At 39.1% G+C, this 17,322-nt stretch overlaps 1 protein-coding gene across 1 annotated transcript in view; it reads right to left on the minus strand.

Moving 5' to 3' along the window:
• Nucleotides 1–4,683: 4,683 nt before the first annotated feature.
• The window catches only part of TTLL7 (tubulin tyrosine ligase like 7), a 188,631-nt gene continuing 175,992 nt past the window's right edge, over nucleotides 4,684–17,322 (minus strand). The window contains 2 exon segments of the mRNA XM_078156547.1: nucleotides 4,684–5,658; nucleotides 11,785–11,955. Of these exon segments, the coding sequence (XP_078012673.1) occupies nucleotides 5,541–5,658; nucleotides 11,785–11,955 (289 nt within the window). The 3' untranslated portion in view covers nucleotides 4,684–5,540.

Genomic DNA, 17,322 nt, shown 5'->3' on the forward strand with positions numbered 1-17,322 from the left:
GATAACAACATAAACAAATGTATGCATCATTCTACATTCAGATTCCATCAGTTCTTTCTTTGGAAGTGAATGGCATCTTTCATCATAAGTCTTTCAGTTTTGGATCATTTATTGCTGAGAATAGCTAAGCCATTCACATTTGAGCATCATACAATATTGCTGTTACTATGTAGCCTATTTTTCTGGTTCTGCTCACTTCACTTTACATCAGTTCATGTAAGTCTTCCCAGATTTTCCTGAAAGTAACCTGCTTGTTATTTCTTATAGCACAATAATACTTCACAATTATATACCACAACTTGTTCAGCCACTACCCAATTGATAGGTATCCCCTCAATTTCCAATTCTTTGCCACTACAAAAAGAGCTGCTATAAATATTTTGTGCATATAGGCCCTTTTCCTTTTTCTTTATCTTTCTAGGGCACAGACCTAGTAGTGATATTTCTGGGTCAAAAGGCACGCATACTTTCACAGCCCTTTGGGAATAGTTCCAAATTGCTCTCCAGAACGCTTGGATAACTTTACAACTCCATCAACAGTACATTAATGTCCCTACTTTTCCACATCCCTGCCAACATTTGTCATTTTCCTTTTCTGTCCTATTAGCCAATCTGATAGTTGTGAAGTGATATCTCAGAATGGTTCTAATTGGCATTTCTCTAATCAATAATGATTTAGAGCACTTTTTCATATGACATATTGCTTTGATTTCTTTTTCTGAGGACTGTTTGTTCATATCCTTTGACCATTTATCAACTGGGGAATGACTCATATTGTTAGAAATTTGACTCAGTATCCTACATATTTGGAAAAAGAGGCATTTATCAGAGAAACTTGCTATAATTTTTTCCCTATTTCCTGCTTTCTTTCTAATCTTGGCTGTATTAGTTTTGGGCAAAAACTTTCAATTTGATGTAATCAAATTTATTCGTATTACATCCTATAAAGCTTTTATTTTATTTATTCTTCCCTTATCCACAAATCTGACAGGTAAAACATTCTATGCTCTCTTAGTTTGCTTATGATATCACCCTTTACGTCTAAATCACATACCATTTTGACCTTATCTTGGTATATGGTGTGAGATGTTGGTCTATACCTAGTTTCTGCCAAACTACTTTTCAGTTTTCCCAGCAATTTTTGTCAGATAGTGAGTTCTTGTCCCAAAATATTGGATCTTTAGGTTTGTCAAACACTAAGCTGCTATGGTAGTTTACTACTGTGTAAGTATCTAATCTATTCCACTGTTCCATCACTCTGTTTCTTAGCCAGTATCAGTTGTTTTTATGGTTACCATTTTGTTCTCATATTTTTTTTTCTCTCTCTCCCCCCCCTCCCCCTTTCCTATCTTTCTCTCCCTCTTTCCTGCCCCTCCTCAAAAGTCTGTTTTGTTTCTGACCACTATCTCCCTCAATCCACCCTCCCTTCTATCAGCCCATTTTCCTTTCACTTATCTCTTTCCACTCCTACTTCCCAGTAGGGTAAGATAGATTTCTATACCCTAATGAGTGTCTGTTATTCCCTCTTTGAGCCAATTCTAATGAGAGTAAGGTGCCAGTATTGCCCACCACCTTCCCCTCCACTGTAAAAGCTTTCTTTTGCACCTCTTTTGTGTGAGATAATTTCCCTTGTTCTTGCTCGCCCTTCCCCTTCTCCAGTGCATCCCCTTTCTAAGCCCTAAATTTTATTTTCTGAAATGATCTTATCATAGTCATCTCACACCTGTGCCCTCTGTGTATATATTCTCCTTCTAACTGCCATCATAATGATAAAGTTCTTAGGAGTTATAATGATCATCTTCCCCTACAGGAATGTAAACATTCTAACCTTATTGAATCCCTTATGCTTTCTTTTTTGTGTTAACCTTTCTATGCTTCTCTTGAGATATTTGAAAGTTAAATTTTTCTATTCAGCTCTGGTCTTTTTGTCAGGAATGATTTCAAAGTTCTCTATTTCAGTGTGTGTGTGTGTGTGTGTGTGTGTGTGTGTGTGTGTGGTTGTGTGTGTGTGCGTGTTTTCCTGAAGAATTATACTCACTTTTGCTGGACAGGTAATTCTTGGGTATAATCTTAGCTCCTTTGCCTTCTAGATCCTCTCTCTGACCCTTTCATGTCAAAGTTGCCAAATCCTGTGTGACCCTGACTGTAGCTCCACGATATTTGAATTGCTTCTTTTCAGCTGCTTGTGGTATTTTCTCTTTTACCTGGGAGCTCTGGGATTTGGCCATAATATTCCTGGGAGTTTTCCTTTTGGAATCTCTTTCAATTTCTATTTTACCCTCTGGTTCTGGGATATTAGGGCAGTTTTCCTTGATCATTTCTTGAAATATGATGTCTAAGCTCTCTTCTTTATCATGGCTTTGAGGTAGTCAATTAATTCTTAAATTACCTCTGCTCAACATATTTTCCAGGCCAACTGTCTTTCCAATGAGATATTTGACATTCTCTTCTATTTTATTTCTATTTTTTGTTTTGTTTTGTTTTACTGTTTCTTGGTGTCTCACAGAGTCATTGGCTCCCACTTGCCCAATTCTGATTTTTAATTCTGATTGGAGTTTTTGTACCTCTTTTTCTATTTGGCCAACTCTGCTTTTAAAGGCACTCTTCTCTTTAACGGATTTGTGTGCTTCTTTTGCCACTTAGCCAATTCTATTTTGCAAGCTATTATTCTTCAGTATTTTTTGAGCCTCTTTTACCAAGCTGTTGACTCTCTTTTAATAATTTTCTTGCATCATTCTGATTTCTTTTCCCAATTTTTTCTCTACCTCTCTTATTTGACTTTCTAAATCCTTTTTGAGCTCTTCCAGGAATTTTTGTTGGGTAGATATCCACTTCGCATTTTTCTTTGAGGCTTTGCTGATAGCCACCTTAACATCATTTTCTTCTAGGTGTGTCTCTTGATCTTCCCTGTCACCACAGTAACTCGTTATGGTCATGTTCTTTTTGTTGTTGCTGTTTGCTCATTTTCCCAGTCTATTTCTTGACTTTTAACTTCTTAACTTCATACTGAAGTTCGGCTCTGCTTCCAGGGAAGGGGGCACTGTCTTAAGCTTCAGGCCTTTCTTGCTGTTTTCAGAGCTAGCTCTAGGGGTCTGTAGATTTTCAGTGCTTCCAAGTAGCATAATCTATGGAAAGATGTGGTCACTGCTCTCTGGGCCTCTGCTCTCATCTTTACCCATAGCGGTACCTTGTTCCTTCCTCCTGATCCTGGGACTGTGACCAGGTCCCCTGTTTTCCTGCAGCCACAATTGGTAGTGTTCCCCTCTGACTTACAACTGAGATCAGGGTCCCTAGTGTCCCATGAATGACCATAAGCACTCCTCTCCACACTGTAACCACAATCAGGGTCCCCTGCTCCCCTGAGGTCAAAAATGCTATTATTCCTTTTAGCTCTGAAGATCCAGAATTATATAGGAGCAATGGAACAGGATCCTGAACCCCGCACCAGCAAAGGGTTCCCTGTAATCTCCTTCTGACCTGTTGTTCAACCCCCTGCCTTCCATGGACTGAAAGCTCCTGAAGCTGCTACTGCCACTAATGCAACAGCTTCCAAGCAACTGGCATCTCAGTGCCTCCTGAACTGTGCATTTTACACTGCGCTGCAGGCTTGACTACCACTTTGGTGAGAAAGACCTTTCCTGCCAACCTCCTAAGTTGTCCTGGGCTGGAAAACTGTTTCACCCAAGCTTCTTTTGGTTCTGCTGGCTCCAGAATTCATTTGGAGGTGTGATTTGAGAGTTGTTTGGAGGGAAATTTGGGAGAGCTTCGGCTGAGTGCTTCTCTACTCCACCATCTTGGCTCTGCCTCTCCCTACGCTGTTTTTAAATATAATTCAAGTTAACACTAATAGTTTTAAGTTAATTACGCAGTTCTCTATACTTCATATGTCTTCTGTTGATAATGAAGCTGTACTTCAGACATATTATTCTCCTTCATAGTTAGTCCCTCTTACTCTTCTTCATTTCTTGTCTCCATGCTTTTACCTAGGTTGTGCCTCATGCCTAGAGTTCCTCCTCATTTCTGCCTTTTAGAATTCCTAGCTCCCTTCAAGGCTCAGCTGAAGACTGTCCTCATTCTCTCAGTTTCTAATGAGTCCACCCCTCTCCCCAATTATCTTGTATCTATTTTGCATATACTGTGAATATATCTACACACACACACACATATATATATATATATATATACACATATATATATATATACACACACACACACACATATATATGTATACACTACATATATGTATATACACATATATATGTATATACACTATGTACATGTATATGTATATGTATATGTATATGTATATGTATATGTATATGTATATGTATATGTATATGTATGTGTATATGTATATGCATGTGTATATGCATATGTATGTGTATATGTATATGTATACGTATATGTATATGTATATGTATATGTATATGTATATGTATATGTATATGTATATGTATATGTATATGTATATGTATACACACACACACATATATATATGTCTTCTCTGGTTGGACAGAAGTTCCTTGAAAGCAGGAACTGCTTCATTTTTGTCTTTGTGTCTTCAGAGCCTAGCACAGCTCAAGGCATATATAAGGTGCTTAATAAATAATGTATGCTGATTGCCACAAAATCCCAAAAAACACTGACAAACACATGTCACAAAAGACACAAAGAAAGATGTGATGGTGACCATTACCTTCACTTTTATTAGCTGAATCCAGTTCAAAAGCATATATTAGAATGACTTGTTTTGTTTCACTGTGTTTTGTTTTTTGTTTTGTTTTTAAATCCACTGGATTGTCTTCACTTAGACCAAATTATTACTTCACTAAGCCCTTACGGGAAAATTACATTAGTACAGAGAGCTCAGATTTTCGCAAAGAGAAAAAAAAAAGGAAGGTGAAAAATCAGATCTGGCTTGTTACAGTCCTTTTCAATAGGAATGATAAATCTATTTTATATTGAATCATCACACTGAGCAACATCAGGCTTATTATTTACCTTTCTTCAAACAGTCAATGAATCTAAGAGAATTAACAAGGTATTACACAATACGTAATATATTTCAGGTCGAAAGGTACTGCATCTAGAAAATAATTTAACACCATAATGGGATCTCCAAGATCAATTCTATTTTATAGGTTCTGCAGCAAAAATAACATTTCTAGTAGGAAGGAATTAATTATCAACCTAGCAAGATCTAGACATTCACATAATTGTGGAAACAGTTTTTAACATCATTTTTATTACATTTCCAGAAGGGTGAAGCTTTTAGAGTAAGGTGGGGTTTTTTTTTTTTGGTTAAATTTTCTCTCATCTAGAGTAATATATCTATGTGTGTGTGTGCATATGTGTGTATGTATATACAGAGAGAGAGACAGATACATGTTGTTTGATGGCATGTGTGTATATATAATCTTCCCCCACATATTTTATATATACATAAAACAGCACTTATTATTTACTTTCTTTGCATGTTTCAATTGAAGGAAAAAATGAGTTGCCAATATATATAGCCCATGGCAAACTTTCCTTTGGTTTCACAAATGGGCATATCTGGGTGTAAACAAAACATTGGCATGTTTCACTGCAGAAGTGTTGAAAAGGCTGTAGGACGGTGTTTTCAGGATGAACTGTGTAGTTCCTGGCAGTAAATACCTAAAAACGATGGTTAAAAGATCAGATTTTAACAAGCAAGGCAATACATTTCCACCTAACTGTTATGTTTCTTATGGATCATACCATGTGAAATGACCCCAGACTGGCCAGGATATCCATACAACAAAAGCTATCTACTCAGATGTTCCTCACACAACACAAGAAGAAAACAGAACACCACTTCCAAATCTGATTTAGAATGGATTAAAATATTTTTACATTCACTTATTAAATTTCTGAAATAGCAAAAAAATTTGATGTTATCCTTTTTTATATCAACAAAATTGCTAAATCAAGAATAACAGATTGAATTTTCAACCTATAAAATGTCTTTAGGATTCTAACAGGCTATTTAGTTCATTAGGGCCAGTCTTTTAGAAGGGGAAATTCTGGATCAAGAAAGGTGTGGCAGGTCTAGCTTCTCTTGTCTTGTCTGCCTTTTTCTCCATCCTCTCTGATGGACCTCCCTCCCCCATAAGTGACCACCTATGGAAGGCTCATAAGAGAGCAGATACCATCCCACAATGGTATTTACACTTTAAAAAAAAAAAACATCCTATGCAAAGGATCCCACCCAAGGGCAAAATAAAGGATGAGCCTTCCCCCGCCAAGCAATCCCATCATACGGAACCACCCTGACCAAATGCTATCCGATGACTTACATGATGACTGTCAGTGTGGACTTCATTATAAATCCGTATAAAAGGTAGATACTTTTCTTAAACTCATGATAGTTACCTACTTCACTGCTTCATGTATGTGCCCTAAACACAAAGTATGAAGTACTGTATAAGTTTGCAACATTTCGTATAAGAGAAATTCAGGCTACATTAAAAGCAATTACTTCCAAGGAGGACAAAACCCTTGATCACGATTTAATAATGTTTTGTTGTTGTACTATCTTGTTGTATATGGAGAAACTGAGGACTGACCAAGTTAATACACCATGCTATGAGCATCAGAATCGGCCCAAGGTTTGTACCTCATGAGTTGCTCACAACTACACATCAGTATAAGCAATACTAATGATATGCTTTGCTTCATTCTCCTTCAGGGCCAAACGTGACTTGTCGCTTCTTGGTGTTTGTAGTGTCTGCATGACACTTGTCTACTATTAGGATGATGAAAAAACCCTCTCTCTATGAGCAACGGAGTGGTATCCAGCTGTCCAACTCGATAATGAACATACAGAATCGATCAAGATACTCCATTGGAAACTAATGGCAGTATTTAAAAAAAAGAAACCATTCAGGCGTAGTGATGATTATGAGGACAATGGGAACACATCATGTGAAAAAAAAGACAACAACCTAACTGTGGAGGAAAGAGATTTCAAAGAGCCGGGGTAAGGAGCAATGAGAGGGAGTCTCTAATTAGCAGCTGTCTTGGAAAAGAACCTGGAGTGGTAACAGAATATCTTACTGACCCAGGAACACTCCAACTTCTATCACTGCATTCCTACTTTTACAGGCTTCCACTATCATGTGGGGGGCTACCAAAAATACTGGCAGTGGCTCTGTTACCTACTTTATGGAATACATTGCTGGCAGTTATACCTTTGAATTGGCAGGAAAATATTCTGTACAGCTATGAATACATGTATGTACATACTTAAGTGTTTATGCATGTAAACTATCATTTACTATCAAGTAATTTACATAAAACAGACAAGATAGTGTCATTTTCTAATTATACTCATAAGCACAATTATATAATTTACCATGATTTAATATTATTTAAATTTATTTCTGAATAACAAACTATAATTAATTGCTAAAATCTTTGAGTTAATAGAGCAATAAGAGAACATGAAACATCCCAAATTAAAGCAATATTTCATGAATGACAAGTCATATGTAAGCTCCTTGAGGGCTAAGACTAATTCATTTCTGTTGTTATCTCCAACGCCTAGCACGGTGCCTTGCACATGTTCGGTCATTTCTGATTCTTTATAACCCCATTTGGGGTTTTCTTGACAAAGATACTGCAGTGGTTTGCCATTCACTTTTCCAGCTCATTTTACAGATGAGGAAACTGAGGCAAACAAGGTGAGGTGACTTGCCCAGGGTCACAGGGCTACTAAGTGTCTGAGGCCAGACCTGAACTCTGGAAGATGAGTTTCCTGAGTCCAGGGTCAGCACTCTATCCACAGCATCACCTAGCTGCTTGCCTTGCACGCTGGAGCTTAAACGTGTGTTGAAAGACTGAGTAACAAAATTGTTTTGCACATCAAAATTGTATACATTTTCTAAATGGCATTCAGGTGGCTAATGCACATTATTGTGTCACTGATAGCTAATCTGACATCCACTGGCTAAGGAAGTCTCCCATCTCTCTCATACTTTGGTGTCTAGTACAAAGGTATATACTTAAACAAAAGCACTGCAAAGTTATTTTATCTTCCAAAGAAAACTGTGTTCTGATGATATTCAGAACTGCCATCATAAATAATACCTTCTACCTAAATTACTTTCTTTCAAAGTACAAGTCATTTTTGTTTTCTAGATCCCATGAAGAGGGTAAAGTTCATACATCCCTCCTGCCTGATGAAGGGTCTTCCATTTGTGCAGAAGAAACCAAAGAAGGAAAATGACTCAATTTGTGACTTAGGTACAAGATGGGAAGAGAACTAGGCTGGGTCGGCTGGATCAAGGGCTCCTTAGTTATCCCTACTTTAAAATCAATGAATCCCAACTGTTCCATCATACTTTTAACAGAAATTTAAAGAGTAGACTAGCTTTGGGACTGGGAAAATATCTACCGCCCATGAATCTAAACTTTTTGATGCTCAGTAAAGCATCAGGAAAGCAGTAACAGCCAAAAGGAAACTTTTTTTTCCAAATCTTAAAATGACAAGAAGAATGTATGTGGGCTTTAAAAAGCACCTGAAATCACACTGGAAAAAGCATTTTTTTTCTTTAAAGAGAGTGCTGTGAGGTGTTTTAAAGGGTTACAGGGAAATACAATGGATTATTTGCTTTAATATTCCTTAATATTGCCTGGGAGGTCCCTGGGACCACTGCCCTTGCTGAATACCAAAAATTATTTTTAAAGCATGTTCTTTGCAATGAAGTTAAAGTAATGTGATTTGATTTTTCAGTAGGAATAGTATCTCTGGGAAACAAATTTATAGACTGTCTGCAGAATGTGCATGCAGTACTGAAAATGAAAAAAAGTTTGTGGCTTTTCTTTCATACTACTTTACTTCTTATGTACAAAAATCACTAACTCATTGACATATTTGCAAGACAGATTCACTTGACTGATAGAAAGAAAAAACAAAGATAAGAAAAAAAGCTATTACAATCAAGAGATTCTCTATCTTACCTAGGAAAGGAAAAACATATTCAGACTGCAAATGAAAGATGCCCATATTTTCAAACTACTGCTGTTAATAGCATGCCAAATGCCAATGGGGAAATTATTCCCCAGAAAATCCTTCCTCATCCCCTCATCTGGCTTCTCCAAGGGTTGATTCAGTTATCCTCTGGCATGAACTTCAAGGTGGTTTTCCATAAGCCTAAAGTTATTTCCAGTTTGGGGGAACCCCAGAATCTGGGTCAATTTGGATCCCCAATAATCCTAGAACCAAATCAACTTCTGTTCCCCACCTAGGAACTCAATCCTTCAAATCAATTCAACTTCCTGGGTGTGGAGTTGACAAGTGAAGTACGTCAGAACACTGGCCACTGGCTTTTGCCTATGCCAACATTTAACCACATACTTTATATTCACAAGGCTTTTATTTACCAATTTCTAATAATATCATCCATGATGGAAATCTCATTATTTAGGGTAAGTGAAAACAAGGCTCACAGTACAAAGAGGGCATCGTGGCTTCTCTTTTTTTCCTTTTTATGACAAAGTACAAATCAAGTGCTAAGAATGACTATGAGCTATGAAGTAGTCCTTTCAGGAGAAGGCAGGTCAGTTTGTAAACCAAAGGTTTATTAGACATGAGGGTGCGGTGGGAGGAGCTAGAGTTAACTCATGAATGCTTTTGCCATTTTAAAGAAGTTATTTTGGCAGCTCTATGTAGGTAAATTCGGGGGGAGTGGGGGTGGTAGAGAGGAGATACTCACAGATAAAAGCAGGCAAAAAACAATTCTAGATAAAGGGATATTTTCTACATAGTAAAATACTATGCTTCACATTTCAGCAGGGTAAAAATTAGTCAATCTCACCTACTCTACCTCTACATCTATTGGGCTTATATCTCTCTACATTATTTATTAATCATATTGATCAATCAATAAGCATATCACTGAGTGCCTGCTATGGGCTAAGCCCTTGAAAAGCAGGTTCACTAGATCTTCACAATGTATAACAAGGATTCAGTACTTTCTCAGTCACCTTAACAGAGTTGAAGACTACCAAGCTGGTGCTTCTTCCATTTCCCTAAATCATTGTGCCCTTAATTAGAGCCTCTTATTTGGCTGGGGCTACCCAGGTTTTAACTTTAAATTTCATGTGTCCCTGACTCAGGTTCGTGGGACAGGGTTGCATGGCGAATTTCTCCACTTCAGAAGAGTGCTCCTACATCATCATTCAGCTATCTTAAGGTGACCATAGAGGCCTCTGGCTTTCATCCCTGCATCCCAAAGCTCCAGAGTATTCTTTGGGAATAGAGAGGTATATACAAAGGTAGCATCGTCTGACTTCCCACACTATAAGAAGTTCAATGGCGCTTGGGTAGAAGTTGGTGCTATAGGCTTTAGAGATTGTCACAGAGACTGCTTCTTGAAATGGAATCCAAGGCTACCTCAACTATGGTGTATGTCCCCCAAAGACATCAAAGGGTCCCATTTATGCATTCACTAACTTGAAGACCTGTTTTCACTTCTCTTTATTAGTATGAAAGTATAATAAACTTTATTTTCCATCTTTTGGGTTGGTCAATCAATGAAAATATCCAGAATATTACTTTGATGTTTACATAGTCAATATGGTTTGGTGGCTAAATTTACCTCTACCATTGCTGAGATCAATCAATGTCTGTTTCCAGTAGGAGTTAAACTATGTTAGAGGCCCTGCAACAGTCACATGGCAAGACCTGATAAGTTTAGTTCATCCACAAATTCATCAGAAAGGAACAAAACTCACAAATAAAGCACTCCACAGTTTTTGATGCAAAGGGTTTTTGACCAATTTTGCTGTTGCATTCTCTATGCCAGGCCTGTCTTAGTTTCCTTTTACAAGACATATCTGCCAAGAGGGTTTTGAATAAAAAACTCGATTTCTGGAGGAGAGGAACCTTACTTCCCTTAGTGTTGATCTACTTGTTTCTTGGTACCTCATATCAAAATTGTTATGGATCTTCTCTGGAGGAGAGGAGCCTCACTCCCCTTAGTGTTAATCTATTTGTTTCCTAGTACCTCACATTAAACTTCTTCAAAGTTTACAGCTACTTCCTGCCTCCCTCGATGGTGCCTCCTCTGCATATATAAAAATATCACACAACACCCTTTAAATCTTAGGAGAATCCATAGCCAATTTATATAAAGTCAAGTAAGGGTTGCTAATTTACCAGATTTTTGCAAGCTAAAAGCAAAATTGTCTTCTTGCTTTCAGGGATACCAACATCTTTTATTAGAAGACATTTAGGAAGCTGATACATTCAGGTGTCAACGTGGAAGAACCATATTCACACTGGTTTGGTGGGCCTGCCACTTTTTTTAACCACTACAAATAAACCCCAGCAATCCCGAGAATACAGCCTGGCTTCTTGGAAGTTTAAGCTTTGGCTGTGACATCATCACAAACTTGCACCAGGGGAATCAAAGACCATACATTACCTCTGAAGGCTGGGGAAATCTTGGCTAAATTAACCATCCACTTACATACTAGGTTTCCTAATGTGACTTTCAAAAGCAAATAGTCTGTTAAACGTGATTTCCACCTCCCTGTTAGGGATTCCATTTTTGATGTTTGGGAGAAAGTATTCCTGTTGAGTTCATTCGCATTAAATTCTATGCTTAAAAGTCCTTGGGAGCTTATGATCTGCATGAACTCAGCCTGGAGACTTTTGCCCAGCTCATTTCCTGGAAAAAAAAATCCCACTTTGACACGGCAAATGGCTGCTGCTTTGGTAAGAAATATCTCAGGGCTCTGGAGATGAAAACATACCTGGTATTTTCCCAGTCGGGGCACACAGAGGACACTGATGCTCGGGAATCACTCGCATACTTGTACACCACTAGGAGGCAGTGTTTACAAAGCTGTACCAGCTGCTGGCAGCACTGGAGTTGTTGGGGAGTTATCACTTCCGTGCTTTTGCTGAAGATTGTCTCCCAAGAGCTGTGGTTGGCATGGAAACAGACATGACCTCATGTAGCAAAAAAAAAAATGGCAACCTGTGAAAGAACTAGCATTGGGCTGGGGGAAATAGGGCCTCATAACTGCTTGACAGAAGAAGCTCCATATGGTTGAGCCCAGCACACACATGCACACATTAGGAAGTGAATCTTTATATGTAAAAACAGCACAGTTGCAGGGCTTTGATCATGAGGCTTCCCTGAAGAACCTGCTGAGCTTGCTGGGTCACGAGCCTTTGAATGGGGCCTTGGCCTGGTATCTGTGGATGGACAGTCCCCCGGCACCCGCTCAAGGACGGGTTTTACTGAGGCTGAGGATGGCCTCAGAATGGATTAGGTGGTTCTCTCTATCATGGGGCTCTCTGATAGAATATAAACTGCTTTTGTTTTCCCAGCCTGGTACCTGGTGCAGGGTAGGCATTGAATGCTTACTGACTGTCCATCTGAACCTCTGCCCCACCTTGTAATGGCCTTAAAGAAAACTCACAGGTCCTTCTGGCCTCTATTTTTCCTCTTTGCTTCTCTTCTGGAGACACTTGGAGGAATGGGGGAAGCATCTCCTCAAAAAAAAAAAAATTAACAGTTGCCTCACGTATACATAACACTCTTGTCCACATGACCCAGCAGAGAGTTCCTGGTACTTGACCTCAGAGGAGAGGCAGGGGTCTTATCTCTCAGCCAAATGGCAGCCACGTAGAGTGGAGCCATATGGTAAAATGGCACAAGTTTCTGAAAGTTCCCTATAAGCTCCCAGCTAAAGAATCCTGAAACTCAACCTTCTGGCTAGAAGAGAGGGAATCTTCTGGGCAGGGGGGTAGGGACCTCAAGCACCATCTCCTAAATGGAACTGATGGTATCACCCCCACAAAATTACCCAATGATTTCTGTACCTTCTATATATTTATATGTTTACATGTTGCCTCTCCTTACAAAATATAAGTTCCTCAAGGGCACAGGCGATTTCATTTATGTCTTTGTATCCTCAGTGCCAAGCATAGTGCCTGGCAAACAGTAGATGCTTAATAAACACCAGTCGACTGATTAAAGTAACCTTGAAATCAATAGGTCAGGGATCCAGGCTTTCATTTCCTGAGTATCTCTTGTCAAGAAGATTGCAAGGGTCGTATCTGTGGCCCCCAGGGTGCCAGGAGGAGCCACGGTAAAGTGCTAATGCTGTGGTATGAGGGGACAAGGGACTTCCATTTTGTACCCCACAATTACTGGGGGTTACTCAGCTGATGTGCATTCAGTGGGAATGTGGGTGGCCTGTCTCTTAGCCTCAAGTATTTTCCTCACAGAGGTCCAAACAACTGACTGACATGAATTTGGGGAACTTTAGTGCTCTGTGGAAAATGGGACTGATAGGAGAAGAATAGAGTTGTGTTGATTATTTACGGGTTATAAGAAGTCCTCTCTATATTCTGCTTATTCTGTCAGGTTGAATAAAGACCACTTTACACCAGTAAATCCAGTTGTCCGCTTGTGTGCCTGTACAGGATCCCAGGGACCCTTTTATCTCTCTCTCTCTCTCTCTCTCTCTGGAGACCTAAACACTATTCTCTCCCTCACCCTCTGTCTCTCATCTGTATGTACATCCATAACATATACATACATGTATGTGTTATGTATTTATATGTGTGTATAGATTTCTGTGTAGGGACATGCCAAACCTAAATGTTAGTGATTTGGAGGGAAGCCTGTGAGGTCAAACCCTGCACAAATAAACCCAGAGGCTGGGGACCTTGGGCCACAGATTACCATACAGTTCACTAACATCAACTAAATCCAACTTGGCTGTTTTGTCTTGGCATGGATGTACCAGTGGTTTCTTAAAGCCAATACACAGAGAATACTGATAATCACAGAGCTAGCTGAAAAGCTTTGAATATGGGCCCAATCGCGATCTTTCAGAGAACTGACCTGAGAAAGTTCAGAGAGACTCATTTCCACCAGTTAGTGATTTTCCCCCCTTTTTTGTTCACCTCACAAAACTCTCTACTAACACACGGAAAACTGGGCATCCAAGTCAGTGGACCTAAGGATCCACAGTGGTGAAATCACAGACCTTGTGAAGTATGTAAGCTAGTGAGGCAATATGGTAGCGTGGAAAGAGTACTGGCTTTGGAGTCAAATGACCTGGGTTCAAATCCTTTCTTTGATGCTTGCTATTGGTGTGATTTGGGGCAAGTCACTCATTCTTCCCAGGGCCTTAGTTTCCTCACTCAAAAAATGAAGGCAATGGACATGGTGGTCTCTGTGGTCCCTCCTGGCTCTCTGTGATCCTCTGAAAGAAAGGCTGTATTCAACTCTGCCATAACAAGGAAGAGCCAACGAAGAGCTTCATTCACACTTCTACGGAGCACTGGCAGACTCTGGCTCATGAGACTGTGTTCTGGACAGGTCCTTTTAGACCATTCTCAGATGGGATTATCTCCACGACAACCACAGTGCAAAAACCCTGTATTCTGCCAGAGGTCTTAATGCTCTATGACCTTGAAGCCTTCTTAAAGTGTCACCTACTAAGCTGCATATTAGGGATTTAAAAGAGTTCATGCGCTCCACCTCTGACTGACTGACTTTTAGGCTAATCATTGATCATAATTCTTTGGCAAATGAGATCACTTTACATTATGCTTGCACCAGGCTCCAAATAGGGAGGTGTGGATCACTTCTCATAATAGTGTACAACTTATTTCAAGCCTCATGAGCTATTTCCTTTAGTATGAATTTGGCAATAATTCAAACCCCATTTTACAACCCTCAGAGGGAAAAATGGTGGATTTTCCTATAGAGATACACCCTTCCTTGAGAGAAAGTAAAAATGACTTAATTGCCAACACTTTGTGATCATTTCATATTTACTGGGATTCTAAAGCTTTTAGACCCTCCAAGCTCAGATTTTTTCTTTAAATAGAATGACTATCGTTTATTCATGCAGATGCAACATGGCCTTAAAATCATGGTGTGTCAACAGTGTGTGACAAATTTTCCTAAAGGAATATAGCATTCAATGTATTGCCAGAAAACAAGACTTCTGTGTAAAATGAAATATTTGCTATGAAAAAAGTACCCCACGACATTTTTTCTTCAAAAAAATAGTGAATATCACTCAATAATTTATCCTACTAGTTATTACTATACTATCATTAATTATACTATTATAGTAGTATACAGTTATGTAAGAAATGGAAATTCAACAACAAAAATAAAATTAACATTTTTGTGGCAAAGTGTTGAAAAAAATTGAAATTTCAAACCAGAGCTAACACCACAAATTTAAATTACATCAATTCTATAAGAAAAAGGCAAAAGAAAATTAAATAAGGGAATATCTTTGTGCATCCATGAAAAGAAAAATACATTCCTAGACTCATCCTTCTTACCCTCCTCCCTCCAAACCAGATGTCTTTAATGGAAATTAGGCCAAGTCTAAAGAAAATCAGCATTCCCCAAAATAATTTATTCTTCAGGTTTTTTTTTCCCATTGTTTTCCACAGAAATCTGTGATTCACAAAAGTGCAAGTATATATGTTGCTGTCTTGAAATAGCCAAGTGGGCCTTTTTTAAGTCCAAAGAACAATTCTGGGCTCCTTGAAGCTAACCAAAATGCTTCCTAATAGTAAAAACAAAAGTCAAGTTACCTAAGCTAAACAGAGAAGGTAAAACAATAAACCCAAGAGAAAAAACTCATTGAAAAAATGAATTTGAGAACTTTGTCTCCAAGACTTGGAAAGGCGAATGAAGACTTGAATATTTATTTATCAACTGACAAAGATCTGGCTCATTCTGCTTAGGTAGGAGTTAATGTCTCTAATGGTTATGAAAAGCCCTCAGTAGCTCTCCAAACAGGGCCAGAGTCTATCTGCAAGTGAGGGTGATTGGACAGTAAGACACAGGCCACAAAAGTCAGGGATGTGAGAAGTAACACACATGGAAATAGTTAAGAAGAAAAGAGATTGCTGATGATAAAGGTAGACAGGGCCAAAGAAAACTTTTATAAGCTAAGAGCTTGGGTGGAGGAGTAGGAAAGAGGGACAAGAGGATTAGCGTTTAAGATATATTTAAAGATTTCTTCTAATTTCTTTACATTTATTTACTATCCTGTCCATATATTAAAGATGGGGCTTCCGTGAATAGTCCAAATTGAAATTAAAACTATTTTCAATTATCAGCAAAGATAGTGAACCCAGTTCTTCACCGGACATGGAATCCTTAAATGAATAAAAAATAGTAATCAGTTCACAACACTCTACTGAACAACATTCCTGCATCTTCAAATTCATCCTCTCTTTCCCTATTCTATAAAATCTCTTCGACTCTCCAAGTGATAACTTCCACTGATCTGCTAACAAACTGTTCCATTAGCACTGCTAACTAACAATAAAGTTGAAGTACCATCACAAATAGGGCTATCAGCTTGGGAACAGTCAAGAATTTACTGTACTTTTCCTGTTCATCTCTTCTTACCATCTTATATTTCTGTTCCTCTCCTTCCCTTCACTCCTAACCCTGAGCCTCTGGGGGTGGCTACCAACTTTCACTTCTGTCTTTATGTTGTTTTGGAACCTTTGACCTCTTGACTGGATGGCCCACATCAGGCTCCCAGCACCCCTACGGTAACCTGCCAATATTTAGCTGGCCAGGACAAAAGGAAGAGAGTATACTCTTGTTAATTTTATATCAGGTCACCATCTGAACTGTGGCAGCCTTCTGAGTAGAATAATCTCTACAGGCTACTCTTGTCCCTTTTCAGAGTTCCCCTCACTTTAAGAAATCATTACGAGAGAGAGAGAGAGAGCTCTTACGTGTATTTTTGGCACATAGCGCTCCAAAGACTGTGCCCCCACAAACACAGGCTAAGGACTATACTATAGGGCTATACTGATCTATATTTAGTGGGGCACAGTGGGCCACATATCAAAACCATCTTTGAAAATGAAGCTGAATGAAAGCGACCTGTCTGCCAAGGAGGCAGCCCTGTGCGCTCAGCCTAGGGGCACCAGGGAGCATGGTTCTCCGGCACACAGGGAAGCCATCTCGGTTTCTACGATCCAGTGATCATGGTCTACCTGCTATGTCTTGCATACAAAATTACTTTTCCAATAACTGGCTAGAAAGCTAATCCTTCACACCTCCAACTCTTGGCACCGTGGCTTCCTTTTAAAGACTCCATTTCCCTAACCTCCAGGCCTTCTGCAAGAGGCCTTTCCTAGTTCCCCACAGCCAGTTAAGCCCTCCCATCTAAGATTACCTTCCTCCTGCTCTCTCTCTCTCTGCTGTATGGAGGTATTTATTCACTTGTTGCCTCTACCATCAGGCTACAAGTTCCTAGGGGACAGGGACCATTTTT

This window comes from Phascolarctos cinereus, unplaced genomic scaffold (assembly GCF_003287225.1).
Source record: "Phascolarctos cinereus isolate Bilbo 61053 unplaced genomic scaffold, phaCin_HiC Scaffold_5;HRSCAF=322, whole genome shotgun sequence".
Classification (NCBI taxonomy): domain Eukaryota; kingdom Metazoa; phylum Chordata; class Mammalia; order Diprotodontia; family Phascolarctidae; genus Phascolarctos; species Phascolarctos cinereus.